The 14,385-nt window shown below is 33.5% G+C and overlaps 1 protein-coding gene across 5 annotated transcripts in view; it reads left to right on the top strand.

The window, feature by feature from the left end:
* LOC125648391 (adhesion G protein-coupled receptor L3-like) overlaps nucleotides 1-13,873 on the top strand; it is a 67,434-nt gene extending 53,561 nt beyond the window's left edge. The window contains exons 32-36 of one of the 5 annotated variants that reach the window (XR_007360290.2): nucleotides 6,252-6,386; nucleotides 6,512-6,607; nucleotides 6,736-6,880; nucleotides 8,171-8,273; nucleotides 10,540-13,873. Coding sequence is in view for 1 of the 5 variants with exons in the window: in XM_048875438.2 (XP_048731395.2) it covers nucleotides 6,252-6,386; nucleotides 6,512-6,607; nucleotides 6,736-6,789 (285 nt within the window). In the remaining 4 variants the exon portion in view is untranslated. Of the gene's footprint in view, nucleotides 1-6,251; nucleotides 6,387-6,511; nucleotides 6,608-6,735 lie in introns of all 5 variants that reach the window. The other 4 variants (XR_007360288.2, XR_007360287.2, XR_007360289.2 and 1 more) reach the window with 4 other exon arrangements.
* The last annotated feature ends 512 nt before the right edge of the window (nucleotides 13,874-14,385 follow it).

A 14,385-nucleotide genomic window follows, 5' to 3' on the forward strand; every position in this document is an offset into this window, starting at 1 on the left:
TACTACATAATTCAAAACTTGTGTAGCAGTTTACTGGTCAATTTGTATTTTCATGTGAAGAAAGGAATGAAAAATCAACAACAAAAATGTACTGGCAAAAAACCAACAACATATTTTTGTCATTCGTGGACTCATTTAGTTGCCATGGTAACTGTAAAAATTCGTTACATTGCATAATTAGAAACTTATTTCTTCATTTTGAAATTTTTATGAGTTATATTCTAAAAATATGCGTAGAGAAAGTTTTAATTTTCATTAAAAAATTTCTTCAAGTTTTAAGGAACATTTTACAATATTTACAGGCAGTCTACTGTAACTTATGCGTATCTTGTACTTCAATGTTTGTGTACATGTATAATTATATTTACAATAAATGACACTTAATTTCATAAATGCATGTAATGCATGTATATGAATACAACTATTCCTAAAATTTATTTAAATGATGGCTGATAAACATTCAATTTGTGTGTTTTAGTGACGAAACTGGTGAAAAAACACATTTTTGGGGATCTGTGGGGTATTTTTGTTGTCATGGCAACCGTTACACCACATTTTAGTGCATAATTAAAATCTTCAAGATTTTTCCTTTCAGAATATGCATAGGTTATATTACGAAAATGTGACTAGAAAATGCTTTAATTTCAATTTGAAATATTTGTATCTGCTTTGAAGGAAAACTCGAAAATTTCTGGTAGTTAAAGGGTTAAACAATAATCTAATAAATTGATGCTAGATAAATAGAAATTCAATATCATTTGTTCCTGTGTCTATGCACAGTCCGTGACCACTTGTTTGTTCTCAAAGAAGAATGTCGCTTTTTATGTCATACAAAACAATATTGTTTTCGAAAATTTCTCCTGATCTCATTTCTAGCCCAATTTTAATGAAATAGCAAGATGTGTTTATAAAATACAGATACAATCGTATGGCAGCAAAGTAGTTCTGGTACCAAAAGAAAGCTCAACACTTGTGAAATATGAAAGCGGTAGCACTAAGCATTAAAAAGTTGTAGCAAATGTTAAAGTTTTCAAACATAGCTCAAAATGTTTGGTACTAAAAAGGCCTTGTCACAGAAATACATATTTGAAAATTGAAAGTCCTAGCACCAATCATTCTAAAGTGATGACCAAACTTAATTTTTTTTTTGCAGACAGACAAAAACCGATATGCTCCCGAAAAATATTCAGTGTATCATCTAATAATGTCAAAATAATTTTCTAATCACTTATTATAGAGGTATGACACTTTTTAAAATACGGACTTTATATATTTGTTTTGTGTTGTTTTTTTTTGTCTAAGAAATTAACATCGTAAACAAGTGTTATCTGGCTGCAATTTAATATTAATATTTTTTTTAAAAGTTAGGAAAACTTCTGATATTTCTAAACTCAATGGTGTTTATTTCATCAAAATTGAGAAGAAATTGGCAAAAAGGGAAGATGTTGATAAAAAATGGCTTTTCATGAAATGTATGGGGAAATTTTCTCTGGAAAGTAAATTTTGTCACATGACTGTATATGTACAATATACATGTACCTCTGTCATGCATATCACAAATATTAAACCAGACTGCGTAAAGTAACGAAATGCACTAAAACATAGAAGACACTGCGTAAAGTCACAAAATGCACAAAACAGCGAAGACACTTCGTAAATCATGAAATGCACTAAAACAGCGAAGACACTGCGTAAATCATGAAATGCACTAAAAGAGCAAGGACACTGCATGAAGTCACGAAATGCATTAAAACAGCGACGACACTTCGTAAATCATGAAATGCACTAAAAGAGCAAGGACACTGCGTAAAGTCACAAAATGCACAAAACAGCGAAGACACTTCGTAAATCATGAAATGCACTAAAACAGCGAAGACACTTCGTAAATCATGAAATGAACTAAAACAGCGAAGACACTGCGTAAATCATGAAATGCACTAAAACAGCAAAGACACTGTGTAAGGTCACGAAGTGAACTAAAATAGCGAAGACACTTCGTAAATCATGAAATGAACTAAAACAGCGAAGACACTGCGTAAATCATGAAATGCACTAAAACAGCAAAGACACTGCATGAAGTCACGAAATGCATTAAAACAGCGACGACACTGCATGAAGTCACGAAATACACTAAAACAGCGACGACACTGCATAAAGTCATGAAGTGCACTAAAACAGCGAAGACACTTCATAAATCATGAAATGCATTAAAACAGCAAAGACACTGCGTAAATCATGAAATGCACTAAAACAGCAAAGACACTGCATGAAGTCACGAAATACACTAAAACAGCGACGACACTGCATAAAGTCATGAAGTGCACTAAAACAGCGAAGACACTTCGTAAATCATGAAATGAACTAAAACAGCGAAGACACTGTGTAAGGTCACGAAGTGAACTAAAATAGCGAAGACACTTCGTAAATCGTGAAATGAACTAAAACAGCGAAGACACTGCGTAAATCATGAAATGCACTAAAACAGCAAAGACACTGCATGAAGTCACGAAATGCATTAAAACAGCGAAGACGCTGCATAAAGTCATTAAATGCACTAAAACAGCGAAGACACTGCATAAATCGTGAAATGAACTAAAATAGCGAAGACACTTCGTAAATCATGACATGAACTAAAACAGCGAAGACACTGCGTAAATCATGAAATGCACTAAAACAGCAAAGACACTGCATGTAGTCACGAAATACACTAAAACAGCGAAGACACTGCATACAAGTTGATGGTACAGGGATTTCAACAGTCTCGATTGAAGTCAGCATTTCGCAAATTCTATGGTCGTTATAACGATCTAGTTCGACAATACAACCTCGCATTGGGTCAAATGCTGTCTGACGTGTTTCATACCGATTGTTAAGCCGTTCTTGGCACACTGATTTTGACTACGGATAACTCCGTTTACCTGATCAGGATATGGGGCTCACGGCGGGTGTGACCGGTCAACAGGGGATGCTTACTCCTCCTAGGCACCTGATCCCACCTCTGGTGTGTCCAGGGGTCCGTGTTTGCCCAACTATCTATTTTGTATTGCTTGTAGGAGTTATGAGATTGATCACTGTTCGTTATCTTCGCCTTGCATAAAGTCATCAATACACTAAAACAGTGAACACACTTCGTAAATCATGAAATGAACTAAAACAGCGAAGACAGTGCGTAAAGTCACGAAGTGAACTAAAATAGCGAAGACACTGCGTAAATCATGAGTGCACTAAAACAGTGAATACACTGCGTAAATCATGAAATGAACTAAAACAGCGAAGACATTGCATAAAGTCACTAAGTGAACTAAAACAGCAAAGACACTGCATGAAGTCACGAAATACACTAAAACAGCGAAGAGACTGCGTAAATCATGAAATGCACTAAAAGAGCAAAGACACTGCATGAAGTCACGAAATGCATGAAAACAGTGAAGACGCTGCATAAAGTCATGAAGTGAACTAAAATAGTGAAGACACTTCGTAAATCATGAAATGAACTAAAACAGCGAAGACACTGCGTAAAGTCATGAAGTGAACTAAAATAGCGAAGACACTGCGTAAATCATGAATGAACTAAAACAGTGAAGACACTTCGTAAATCATGACATGGAACTAAAACAGCGAAGACACTGCGTAAATCATGACATGAACTAAAACACCAAAGATATGCATTTTAACATACATGTACTCTAGAATGAAAGGTGAAGATAACGATCAATGATCAATCTTATAACTCCTATAAGCAATACAAAATAAAGATTTGAGCAAGCGCGGACCCCTGGGCATACCAAAGGTGGTATCAGGTGCTTATGAGGAGTAATCATCCTCTTTCGACCGGTCACCCCAGCTGTGAGCCCTATGGTCATGATCAGGTAAACGGAGTAATCCGTAGTCAAAATCAATGTTCCAAGAATGGTGTAACAATCGGTATGAAACACATTAGACAGATAGGTTGCATTGGTAAACTAGATCATTATAACGACCATATAATTTGCAAAATACCGACTTTAAAACGAGACTGTCGAAATCCCTGTAACATGAACTTGTTTATATGTAGCCTGCCTCGATTTAAAAACTGATCATACGCAGAACAAACGTATCGAATCAGAAACACCACATGCAGATGATAATGGAATATTGCAAAATAAATATGGGAAGGTGACAATGGAGAAACTGAAATCATCCCATTTGTCAAATACTTGTTAGTTTGCCATTAATATCACTTTTCAATACAATTTCTAGGTATGAAACGGATGTGGAGGACTCTGTGGTGTCTTTTATCTCGAGTTCACAGGGATATATCGATTCAACACATGAATGAAAATGTTTATTTTGATGGATAAAAGATGGTTGATATATCTGAATGTCGAGTTGAAGGCCACAGCAAGAGAGTTTTTCTTCATATACAAGTTTTTGAAGAAGTTCTGCTTGATAAAAATATGAAAACAAGTCAACTAACAAAGGATCGGAATTCGAATTGTGCTCCTTTGTTAGCTGACCTGTTTCTATATTCATATGAAGCAGAATTTATTCAAAAACTTATACGCGAGAAGAAGAAATATCTTGCTGTGGCCTTCAATTCGACATTTAGATATCATATATCGACGACGTTTTGTCTATTAACAATGGTAACTTTCATTCATATGTCGATTCGATATATCCCTGCGAGCTCGATATAAAAGACACCACGGAGTCGTCCACTTCTGCTTCATACTTAGATATTTTATTGAAAGTAGACTTTAACGGCAAACTGACAACTCAACTGTGTGAAAAACGGGATGGTTTCAGCTTCTCCGTCGTCAACTTCCCATATTTATGTAGCAATATTCCTTTATCACCTGCATATGGTGTTTATATCTCTAAACTGAATCGATACGCAAGAGCTTGTTCTGCGATTAATCAGTTTTTAAATCAGGGCAAGCTACTGAGAAACAAGTTGTGGTACAGGGGTTTCAACAGTCTCGATTGAAGTCGGCATTTCGCAAATTCTATGGTCGTTATAACGATCTAGTTCGTCAATACAACCTATCATTGGGTCAAATGCTGTCTGACATGTTTCATACCGATTGTTAGGCCGTTCTTGGCACATTGATTTTGACTACAGATAACTCCGTTTATCTGACCAGGATATAGGGCTCACGGCGGGTGTGACCGGTCAACAGGGGATGCTTACTCCTCCTACGCACCTGATCCCACCTCTGGTGTATCCAGGGGTCCGTGTTTGCCCAACTATCTACTTTGTATTGCTTATAGGAGTTATGAGATTGATCACTGTTCGTTATCTTCACCTTTCACAGACTTCCTCTTGGAGGATTACAAGTTCAGTTTGCATTTCAGCTGAATTGGTCCTTTCTTGAGCTACTTTTGGACTAAAAGTAGGTCAAGCAGTTTATCGGGCTTTGTTTATGATGGATACATATATTGCCCTGAAATTCAATCACATATGCTTCCTTTTGGAGGATTACAAGTTCAGATTGTAGTTCAGCTGGATTGGCTTATGTTTGACCTACTTTTGGACTAAAAATAGTTTACGCAGTATTCCGGACTTTTTCATTATGGATACAGATGTTGCCATGAAATTTAGTCACATATGCTTCCTCTTGGTGGATTACAAGTTCAGTTTGCATTTTAGCTGGATCGGCTCATCATTGACCTACTTTTGGGCTAAAAATATGTCAGACAGTTTTTCGGGCTTTTTTCATTACGGATACAGATGTTGCCCTGATATTTAGTCAAAGGCTTCCTCTTGGAGGAATACAAGTGCAATTGGCATTTCAGCTGGATTGTTGCACTATGATATACAGTACTTTAGGGGTAGAAGTAGGTCAAACAATTTTCCAGAATTTTTTTTTCGTATGGTCACAGGCATTGCTCTGAAATTTAGTCACAACCTCCCTCTCAGAAAAATACATAATCAGTTCACATTGTAACTTAATTGGTGCACCATGACCTACTTTAGGGCTAAAAGTAGATCAAATGGTTTCGTGAACTTTTTATCATCATAGATAGATATTGTACCGATATTTTGTCACAACCTCACTCTCAGAGAATACATAATCAGTTCACATGTCAGATGGATTGGTGCACCATGACCCACTTTAAGGGTTTTCTATTCAGAATGTATGTTGTATCAATTCAGAGTGCACAATATGCTTTCAGGTTGAATTTCACTAGCCGACGAGCGTATATTGTACCGCTTCCGTTACTCTTGTTCTTCTTTGGCATGGAATAATAATACAAATACTGTGTTTTAGTTGATGGATAGTATGAAGTCCCGATACCCTGTTCTGGCTGTGTTGACTTTATCCACGGAGTCGAGCAAAAAGGACCCGACTTCTGTGTCCCGGACTCAGTCGTCTGGATCTGATGTTCCGCTTAAGGGACCGGAGGTAAGTATAGCTTAGTTTATTCATGCGATCGATTTTTATTAAAGTAATGCAGCTGAACTACATACACGGTAAACACAACGTAAAAAAATTCATTAACATTATGCTGAGGATTTTTTTTCTTGCAGAAAAAGAAAAGATCGTCAAAATTTGGGAAATTTTCCCAAAAAACAGCCAAAACTGAAAACGTCCAGAAATCTGACTCCTTTTTGACAGAAAATACGGTATAGATCTACAAACTACTCTGTTACATATACCTCCCTTCAAATAACAATACACCATATTTCCATGTATGTCAAAAGTATGTGCACGAAGTGTGAATACATTTTGAAGTGTTGCCTTAAATTTTCAGGACTTGACATGTCGGAAGTCGAATCAAGGGAGAAGGAGTCAAATGTCTTATTAAAAGAAGAAAAAACAGATGTCTGAATTATCCAAGATGTTATCTACATTCAATTTCATTAAGTACAGGAAAATTTATTGATACGAGTGACAAAGTGAGCCATCAACAATTAATTTCAAACAGATTTTTCATATTTTCTATAATAATATGTATTTCTGTAAGATACATTTCACATCATAATTTTTTAAAGTATCATTTACACAGCACAAGCATTGAATTTTACATACAAAGTATTCACCCAATTCATTATAGTACTGTCAGCGTATATTCGTACCTAAGGGAAGGTTATGTCATTCTATATAAATACATGTATATAGAAGGTGTGGTTTTTGTTAAATATCGATCCTAAATTCCGAAAATTATAACATAGAATATAGTGAGGGAAAACAATTTTCGAAAATTGGTATGATGTAATTCTATGAATGAAAATGGATGTTTGACTTCCACTACCGACTGGAAGTATAATCAAAACAGTTTGCTATACACCTTATTTTTGTCCTATATAAAACTATTACAATTTATGTTACATCAAGTCTACCCCATTTCTATTGGCGTATGTAAGTCACTTGATTCTTGGTCAGCTGCTTTGTTACGTAATGGCGAGGTTCACACATTTAATTGATGATAAAATATAGAATTTATAAGATGAAAAGCAAAGCAAAACACGAAAAATATAATTGTTCATTAGGATATTGGGTAAATTTATTTTCTTTTTAAACTAGTAGATGCAGGGATAAAATTAATGTACGCAAACAAACTGTCTCGTTCAAAGTGCCTCTAAAAACACCTACAAATGAAGGTGTATAACAAATCAGTTATAAACTGCGTCTGTTTTGTTTCACCCTCAAATTGATCGACCCCGTCAATATATGTAATAGGAGATTTTTGGTCTGTCTATCTACCTTTTCTTATCCGAAAAAAAAATAACTTGGCCATAACTTTTGAACAGTTATAGTGTTTCACGTGTACTCTTTGTGACAAGACCTTTGTTTTGGTACCAAAATGTTTTACCTCATGACCTTCACCTTGGAGTTTGACTTACATTTGAAAAACTTTATCTTTACTCACAACTTTTGAATGGTTAGTGGTAGATTTATTTCCCATATTTTATATGTATATTCCTTTTGAGAAGACCTAAGTAACAACAATTTTACTTCATGGCCTTCACCTTGGTGTTTGATCTATTTCTAAAAATACTCTTAACCTTGGTCAAAGATTTTTAATACTGATAAAGCTTTCATGTTTTACGTGTGTATTTCTTTTTACAAGACCTTTCTTTTGGTACGAAATGTTTGACTTGGAGTTTGACCTACTTTTGAAATATTAACATACACGTAACCTGTAACATTTGAATGTTTAATGATACGACTTTCATATTTCACAGGTGTATTCCTTTTGATACGACCTTTCTTTGTTTGACCTAATGACCTTCACCTTCAAGTTTGACTAAATTTGAAGAAGAAAACCTTGTCCATGACGTTTGAATGGTTAGTGATAGGGCTTTCGTGTTTCACATTTGTATTCCTTGTTACAATATTTTTCTTAGAGTTCCATACTTACTTTGCTGCCTTAGGCCAGGGGGATCAGTGTTTTACAAACACGCCTTATTTCTTTGAACGTTTGAAAGGATTCAACTCCTATAAGTACCTTTTGTACTGAATTAAGGAATTAATTTAAGGTATTTGCAAATAGTTTGCTTAACCTAGGCCGTCAAACAATCGATCAGTTCCTCCTCTCGCGTGATAGTTACTGGCTTATATCCTTTATTTAAAAACATTTGCTTTCAATTTTATTTTCTCATTTTGCAATCGTTGCAGATTGAACCGATGCATGCGTTGTCGTGACTTAAAGTGTAGTTTCATATATATGTGTACACTAGTTTACATAATACATTGCACTGATTTTACACAGGTATGTTGTAATATTACGATTATCGAGTTCGTATGCATGGTTTTTTTCCCCAGAGACTTTATTTTTCAAAGATATATTTAGGTCACTTGAGTAAACTCATGTGACCTATTGCAATCAGTTGTCGTCTGTCGTCGTCCGTCGTCAGTCGTCCGTCAACAATTAAACATTTTTAACTTCTTGATAACTACCAGTCCAATTCTTTTTCAAATTTGGTATGAAGTATATTTGGGACAAGTGGTGCATAAATTGTAAATTGCAGGTCTTCAGCACCCCTGGGGCCTTAGGAGCAGGGCAACAACTGCCCCAAATTGACCAATTTCAAAAATCTTCTCAAGAACCACACGTGTAAGAAAAACTAAATGCATGGTGATGGAGAGCAGAATAGCCTCTACCAAAATTTTAATTTCATGATCCCCGGGGTAGGGGTTCTGACCCCAGGGTGGGGCCAAACTTGGTATATAGTGTTATGTGTAAAACAATTACATAACATCTTTAGTGCTTTTGATACTAAATTGAGACTAAATGGATAGAGCAGGTAGTCTTTTACCAAGATTGTAAATTTGATGATCCCCAGAGTAAGGGTTCTGACCCCAGGGTGGGGCCAAACTTAGTATATAGTATTCATGTGTAAGTTTGCTGATACTGTATAAAATCTAAATGCATACTTAGGAATAGCAGAAAAGGATGTACAAAAAAATGGTGAATTTCAATCAAAACCCAGGTTATGATTTTAGGATGAGTCCAAATTAGTCATATGTTTTCATTTTTTAATATTGATACACCTATTATTTAAAGCCTTTTATCAGTGTATGCACTTTTGAAGGCAGTGAAGTTTTAAGAACACATCTTGTTTTATACTGTTGCTGAACATTAGAATTTAGCTTTGATATTCAGAACAGGGAATTTTTTTCTACATTTCATAGCCCATGGAAGTAGTGATACTTTTTCACTAGTATTCAAGCGACCGATAAGGCCTGTGGGCCTCTTGTTATTAAATATTGGGAAACCTTCACTATTGCTACATGTATCAAATACTGTTTATTACTTTTGTTAATTTGACAATATTTTATTATCACACAACAACAACAATATGAAAGAATATACATGTACGTACAATAATAACAAATTGATTGTTCTGACATATCATTTGATACATATATTCGTAAGAAAATTCGAACTATTATACATATTATAGATTATCGGTCTTCAAGTTTTTTGTTGTGGATTTCATTTGTTCATAGAGAAAGTTATATATTGATGGACATATACATTATAATATCGATAGGCAAAACCCATACATGTATGCAGAATGGAAAATAGGTATACATGTATATTTCTGAATGCTGCCATTAGGGAGTAACGTCTCACGTAGAATACAGTCCATTCACAACCCCCATGGCAGTACTACAGGAGGACAGGTCTCCTTGTAGTTGAAAGAAAAACATTTATAAGCATATTGACAATTCATAAAACAGTTTCACATTTAATCTAATTTCTAATTTCTTATAAATTTCATAGTATTATAAAAGATTGTTTTTTTACGTACATTTTAATCCCCATATCTGTTTCTGGTCTCTGTTCAAATCTTAATTTCATTTTTATTTTGTATATGAGGAAAGCAATATTAGATAACAAAATATTGAAAAGCTGTGTGTTTCAGTTTTCGACGAAGAAAAACAACAAAACACCCCAATAACAATATGTTTCCACTGAATGTTTAAATGACATATATTTCACGCGACTTTCCATATTTGTTTAACATTTTTACAATCGAATATTAAGTGTTTTATTTCTTCCGTCAATTTACAGTTATTGCATAAATTTGATACGTTTTTATTCCAGATGCTCACAGATTTATTATTGTTCAAATTTTTTTTAGAAGTTTGAAATTGAATTCAACTAGTTGTCTGTCTCTGCATTTTATCATTTTTGATGTATATATTGATTCTCTGTGTTCTTTGAAGTCATTCAAAAGTTTTGTCAAAGTTTTCTCAAAATAGGGTTTAATGAATGTTTTAGAAATGAAAATCTTATATAACATTTTACAACTAAGTTGATCTAAAGATACTTTTTCATTGTTTCTTAATGAAAATTTGTCATAATTCGTTATATTGATAAACTTGTTTCTCTTCTACTTGTTTTAATGTTCGTTTAAGTAGATTATATTCACAAATCCAGTTAGATTTGTTTTGTATTACATCAGAGAAATATTCCATGTCATGAAAATTTCCCTCTTGGTCAAACACATCCTTTACGTACAAAATCCCACCTTTTACCCAATGAATGTAAAATAAAGAATGTTTTTTTATTTGGAAATTTTCTTTTAGCCAGATAGGTTGTGATAGAGCCTTGTCTGCTGATGCATATATTTTTCTTGAAGTTTGCATTCATTAAACGCACACAAAACTTCACAGTAAAAACTTGGTAGTTTTTTTAAAATGCATTTTTAAGATTACATATATTTGTATTGCTAGTTTTCAAGAGATACATATGTAATTTAAATCTATTGATGTTTACTTATACATGATTCGAAAAAGGATTTTATTGTAGAATTATTTTTGGATAAGCGCTTTATCCACATAGCTTTTAACGATTTGAATTTACTTTCCACATCGACAATCCCTTCTCCACCATCAAAAATATTCCCAATTACTGTATTTCTTTTAATTCTATCGCGTTTCCCTCATAGGAAATTAAATATTGATTTTTGAATATTCCTCAAAGTTTCTTCAAATGAGTAATTTAGAATCGTGGCACTATAATATAATTAAGTGCTAATGTATTTATAATAGTACATTTTCCAAAGAGAGTAAGTTTTGTGTTTTTCCACATGTTAATTTCCCCCCAATTTCTTAACCTTATCATTCCAGTTTTTCCCATAGCATTTTTCAATATCATGACCTATATATATATTCCAAGACATCGGACTGGGTCATTTGTAATTTTGACATCGCATATAGTTCCATATCTATTTTTGAGAGGTCCAAATAAAATCCCTTCTGTTTTCTTCATGTTTAATTGCATTCCTGAAACCCGACTAAAATTATTGATTAAGCATATCCCATTTCCATAGAAGTTATATCTAATAATGTCAGTGACGCATCATCTGCATGCTGTAGGAGTTTTATTTCGGTGCCCATATTGTCGTTTGTGAAACCTTTTATATTTTCAGCGGATTTAATTTTAAGTGACATTATTTCTACAACAAAAAGAAAAATTATAGCTGAAACTGGACATCCTTGTCTAATTCCCTTTTTCATGAAGCATGTTTAGAGACCCATCCATTATTTTTTATTCGAAAGACTGGATTTTCATATAGAATTTTTATCCATTTCAAAAACTGAGGACCAAAATAAAAATTTTCTATAGTCTTGAATAAAAAGTTCCAATCTATAGAGTCAAAAGCTTTTTGAAAGTCTAAAACTAAAAGAATACCTTCTTCATTATCAGATTCACAATATTCAAATATATCTAACAGAAGCCTTTCATTTGTGCCAATAAATCTACCTTTGATGTATGCCGTTTGATATTTACTTACCAGTTTATCAATGATTCGTTGTAACCTTTTTTGCGAAGATAAAGGCGAGTATCTTATAATCGCAATTAGTCAAGCTAATAGGTCTATAATTACGTAAGTCATTACGTAAGTTTTTTCGCCTTTTTTGTGGATCAATGTATTAATGATAATCTCTGTGTAAAAGTCATTTCGTTGTTTTCAAACGTTTGTTGAAGCGAATTGTAGTAATAATCTTTTATTTCCTTCCAAAATATTTTGTAAAATTCAACAGCTAAACCATCTGATCCAGGGGACTTGTTATATAGCTTGTTCACATTCAGTAAGCGCTGGGAATTGATCACAGAGTTGTCTTTCTTGACTTGATAGCTCTATACATTTCACATCGTTTAAGTACGCATCGATAAGATTTTCATTATTGTTATTATTACTTGCATATAACACTTCGTAAAATTCACACAGTTTATTCATTATATCACCAGTTTTATGAATTGTTTCATTAGTTCCTGTTTTTATTTCGTGTATTATGTTTGATGATTGTGTTTGTCGTTCTAATCTTAAGAAATAATGTGTATTCTTTTCGCCTTTATCAATCCAATTTGACTTCGATCGTATATATGCACCTTTTTGCAATATTCTTGTATATATATCTCTCTCTGACTCTAAATGGTTTTTTTTCTTTTCATATCGATTATATTCGAATCTTGTAATTCTAGATTTTCAATTTTCCCTCTATCAACAGAATACGTTGTTTTGATTCAAGACTTTTATGGTGCGAAAATTGCATTGAAAAGGTTTAACTATCGTTTTTAATTTTTTTTTCACTTCATTTGGTCATCTAAAATGTTATTTATCTTTTCATTTTCATGTATTAATTCTTTAAGTTGTGTTACATAATTAGCATCAGTTAATAATAATGTATTTAATTTCCAATACCCTTTACCTCTCTTTTGTCTTAAAAGTATCAAATCAAATCTTAATATTATCACCAAATGATCTGAAAGTCAACTGTTGGTTTTTTGTTTTACTTTAGGTGCTTTTGTTGCAAGAATGTTAGCTATTTCTAGTTCAAAGTGTTTCGATCTGAAAACAAAGTCAATACGGCTCCTGGGGATTCCTTGCCCATCACAACAGGTGAAGCCTAGATTATTTGGTTTACGTATTCTTCACATGTCGATTAAATTTAAGTATATCAGAAGATCTATTAAATGTTTAGAACTTTTGACATTACTGTTTTGTTGTGGCCAGTGTCTATCATCTTTATCTATTATAGTGTTAAAGTCTCCTGCTAGAATTATATTTTGATCATTTAGCGTATAATTTCCATTGGATTTATGGCGGAACTTTGTAGATGCCACCTTAATTTTAACATGTTCTTGGTTTTTACATCAAGGGGAGATCACCCTGCCATTGTTTTTACTATTGTGTGTAAATATGTTACCCGGTGAACGCCGGATTTTTTATATGTGTTTTAACATGTTTTTATACTTATACATTCGTATGTATATGGTTTCTCTTAAGTTCTAGGGAGATCCCACTGTCTGTCATAGCATTTACTCAATAAGTCGGATTATGTTTGTCGGGGATCTCCCTATTAGTAATGTAGTTGATTTGTAGTAGTTTATTACGTTCGTCATTAATAAATGACATTTTTCATCCAAACTGATGTGGTTGTTTTCAAAGGTAAAAATTAACAAAGCTACAGGTCTAAGATGAAACTGGAAATAATAAGTTTTGGAGTTATATGCAATATTGGGAAATCAAAAGATAAATGGAGGGCATAATTATATTTTGATCATTTAGCGCATATTGACATATCCACTTTTGTAGTCTTTTAAAAAATCTGAGCGTGAACTTACATTATTAGGAGCATATATATTTATAAGAGTATATATCCTATCATTGATTCAATATTCACCCAGTTTTTTCTACCATCTTGTGATCTATGAACATTTATTCCCTCAAAGTTTTTTATGAAGAAAATTGATACTCTCCTACTATGAATCGAATCTGTATAGCTATGTAGAGAAGTTCCATGCCATCTTGAATCACAATATGTATATTCCAGTTATTTAACCATCTATACAAAGTGTTTCTTTTTTCGTATGAATTAAGTCCCCTCGCATTGAGGGTAATGCATTTCAATTTATCCATTTCAAAGATCAAAACATTTC

The sequence above is a fragment of the Ostrea edulis genome, chromosome 6, assembly GCF_947568905.1.
Source record: "Ostrea edulis chromosome 6, xbOstEdul1.1, whole genome shotgun sequence".
In the NCBI taxonomy this organism is placed as follows: Eukaryota; Metazoa; Mollusca; class Bivalvia; order Ostreida; family Ostreidae; genus Ostrea; species Ostrea edulis.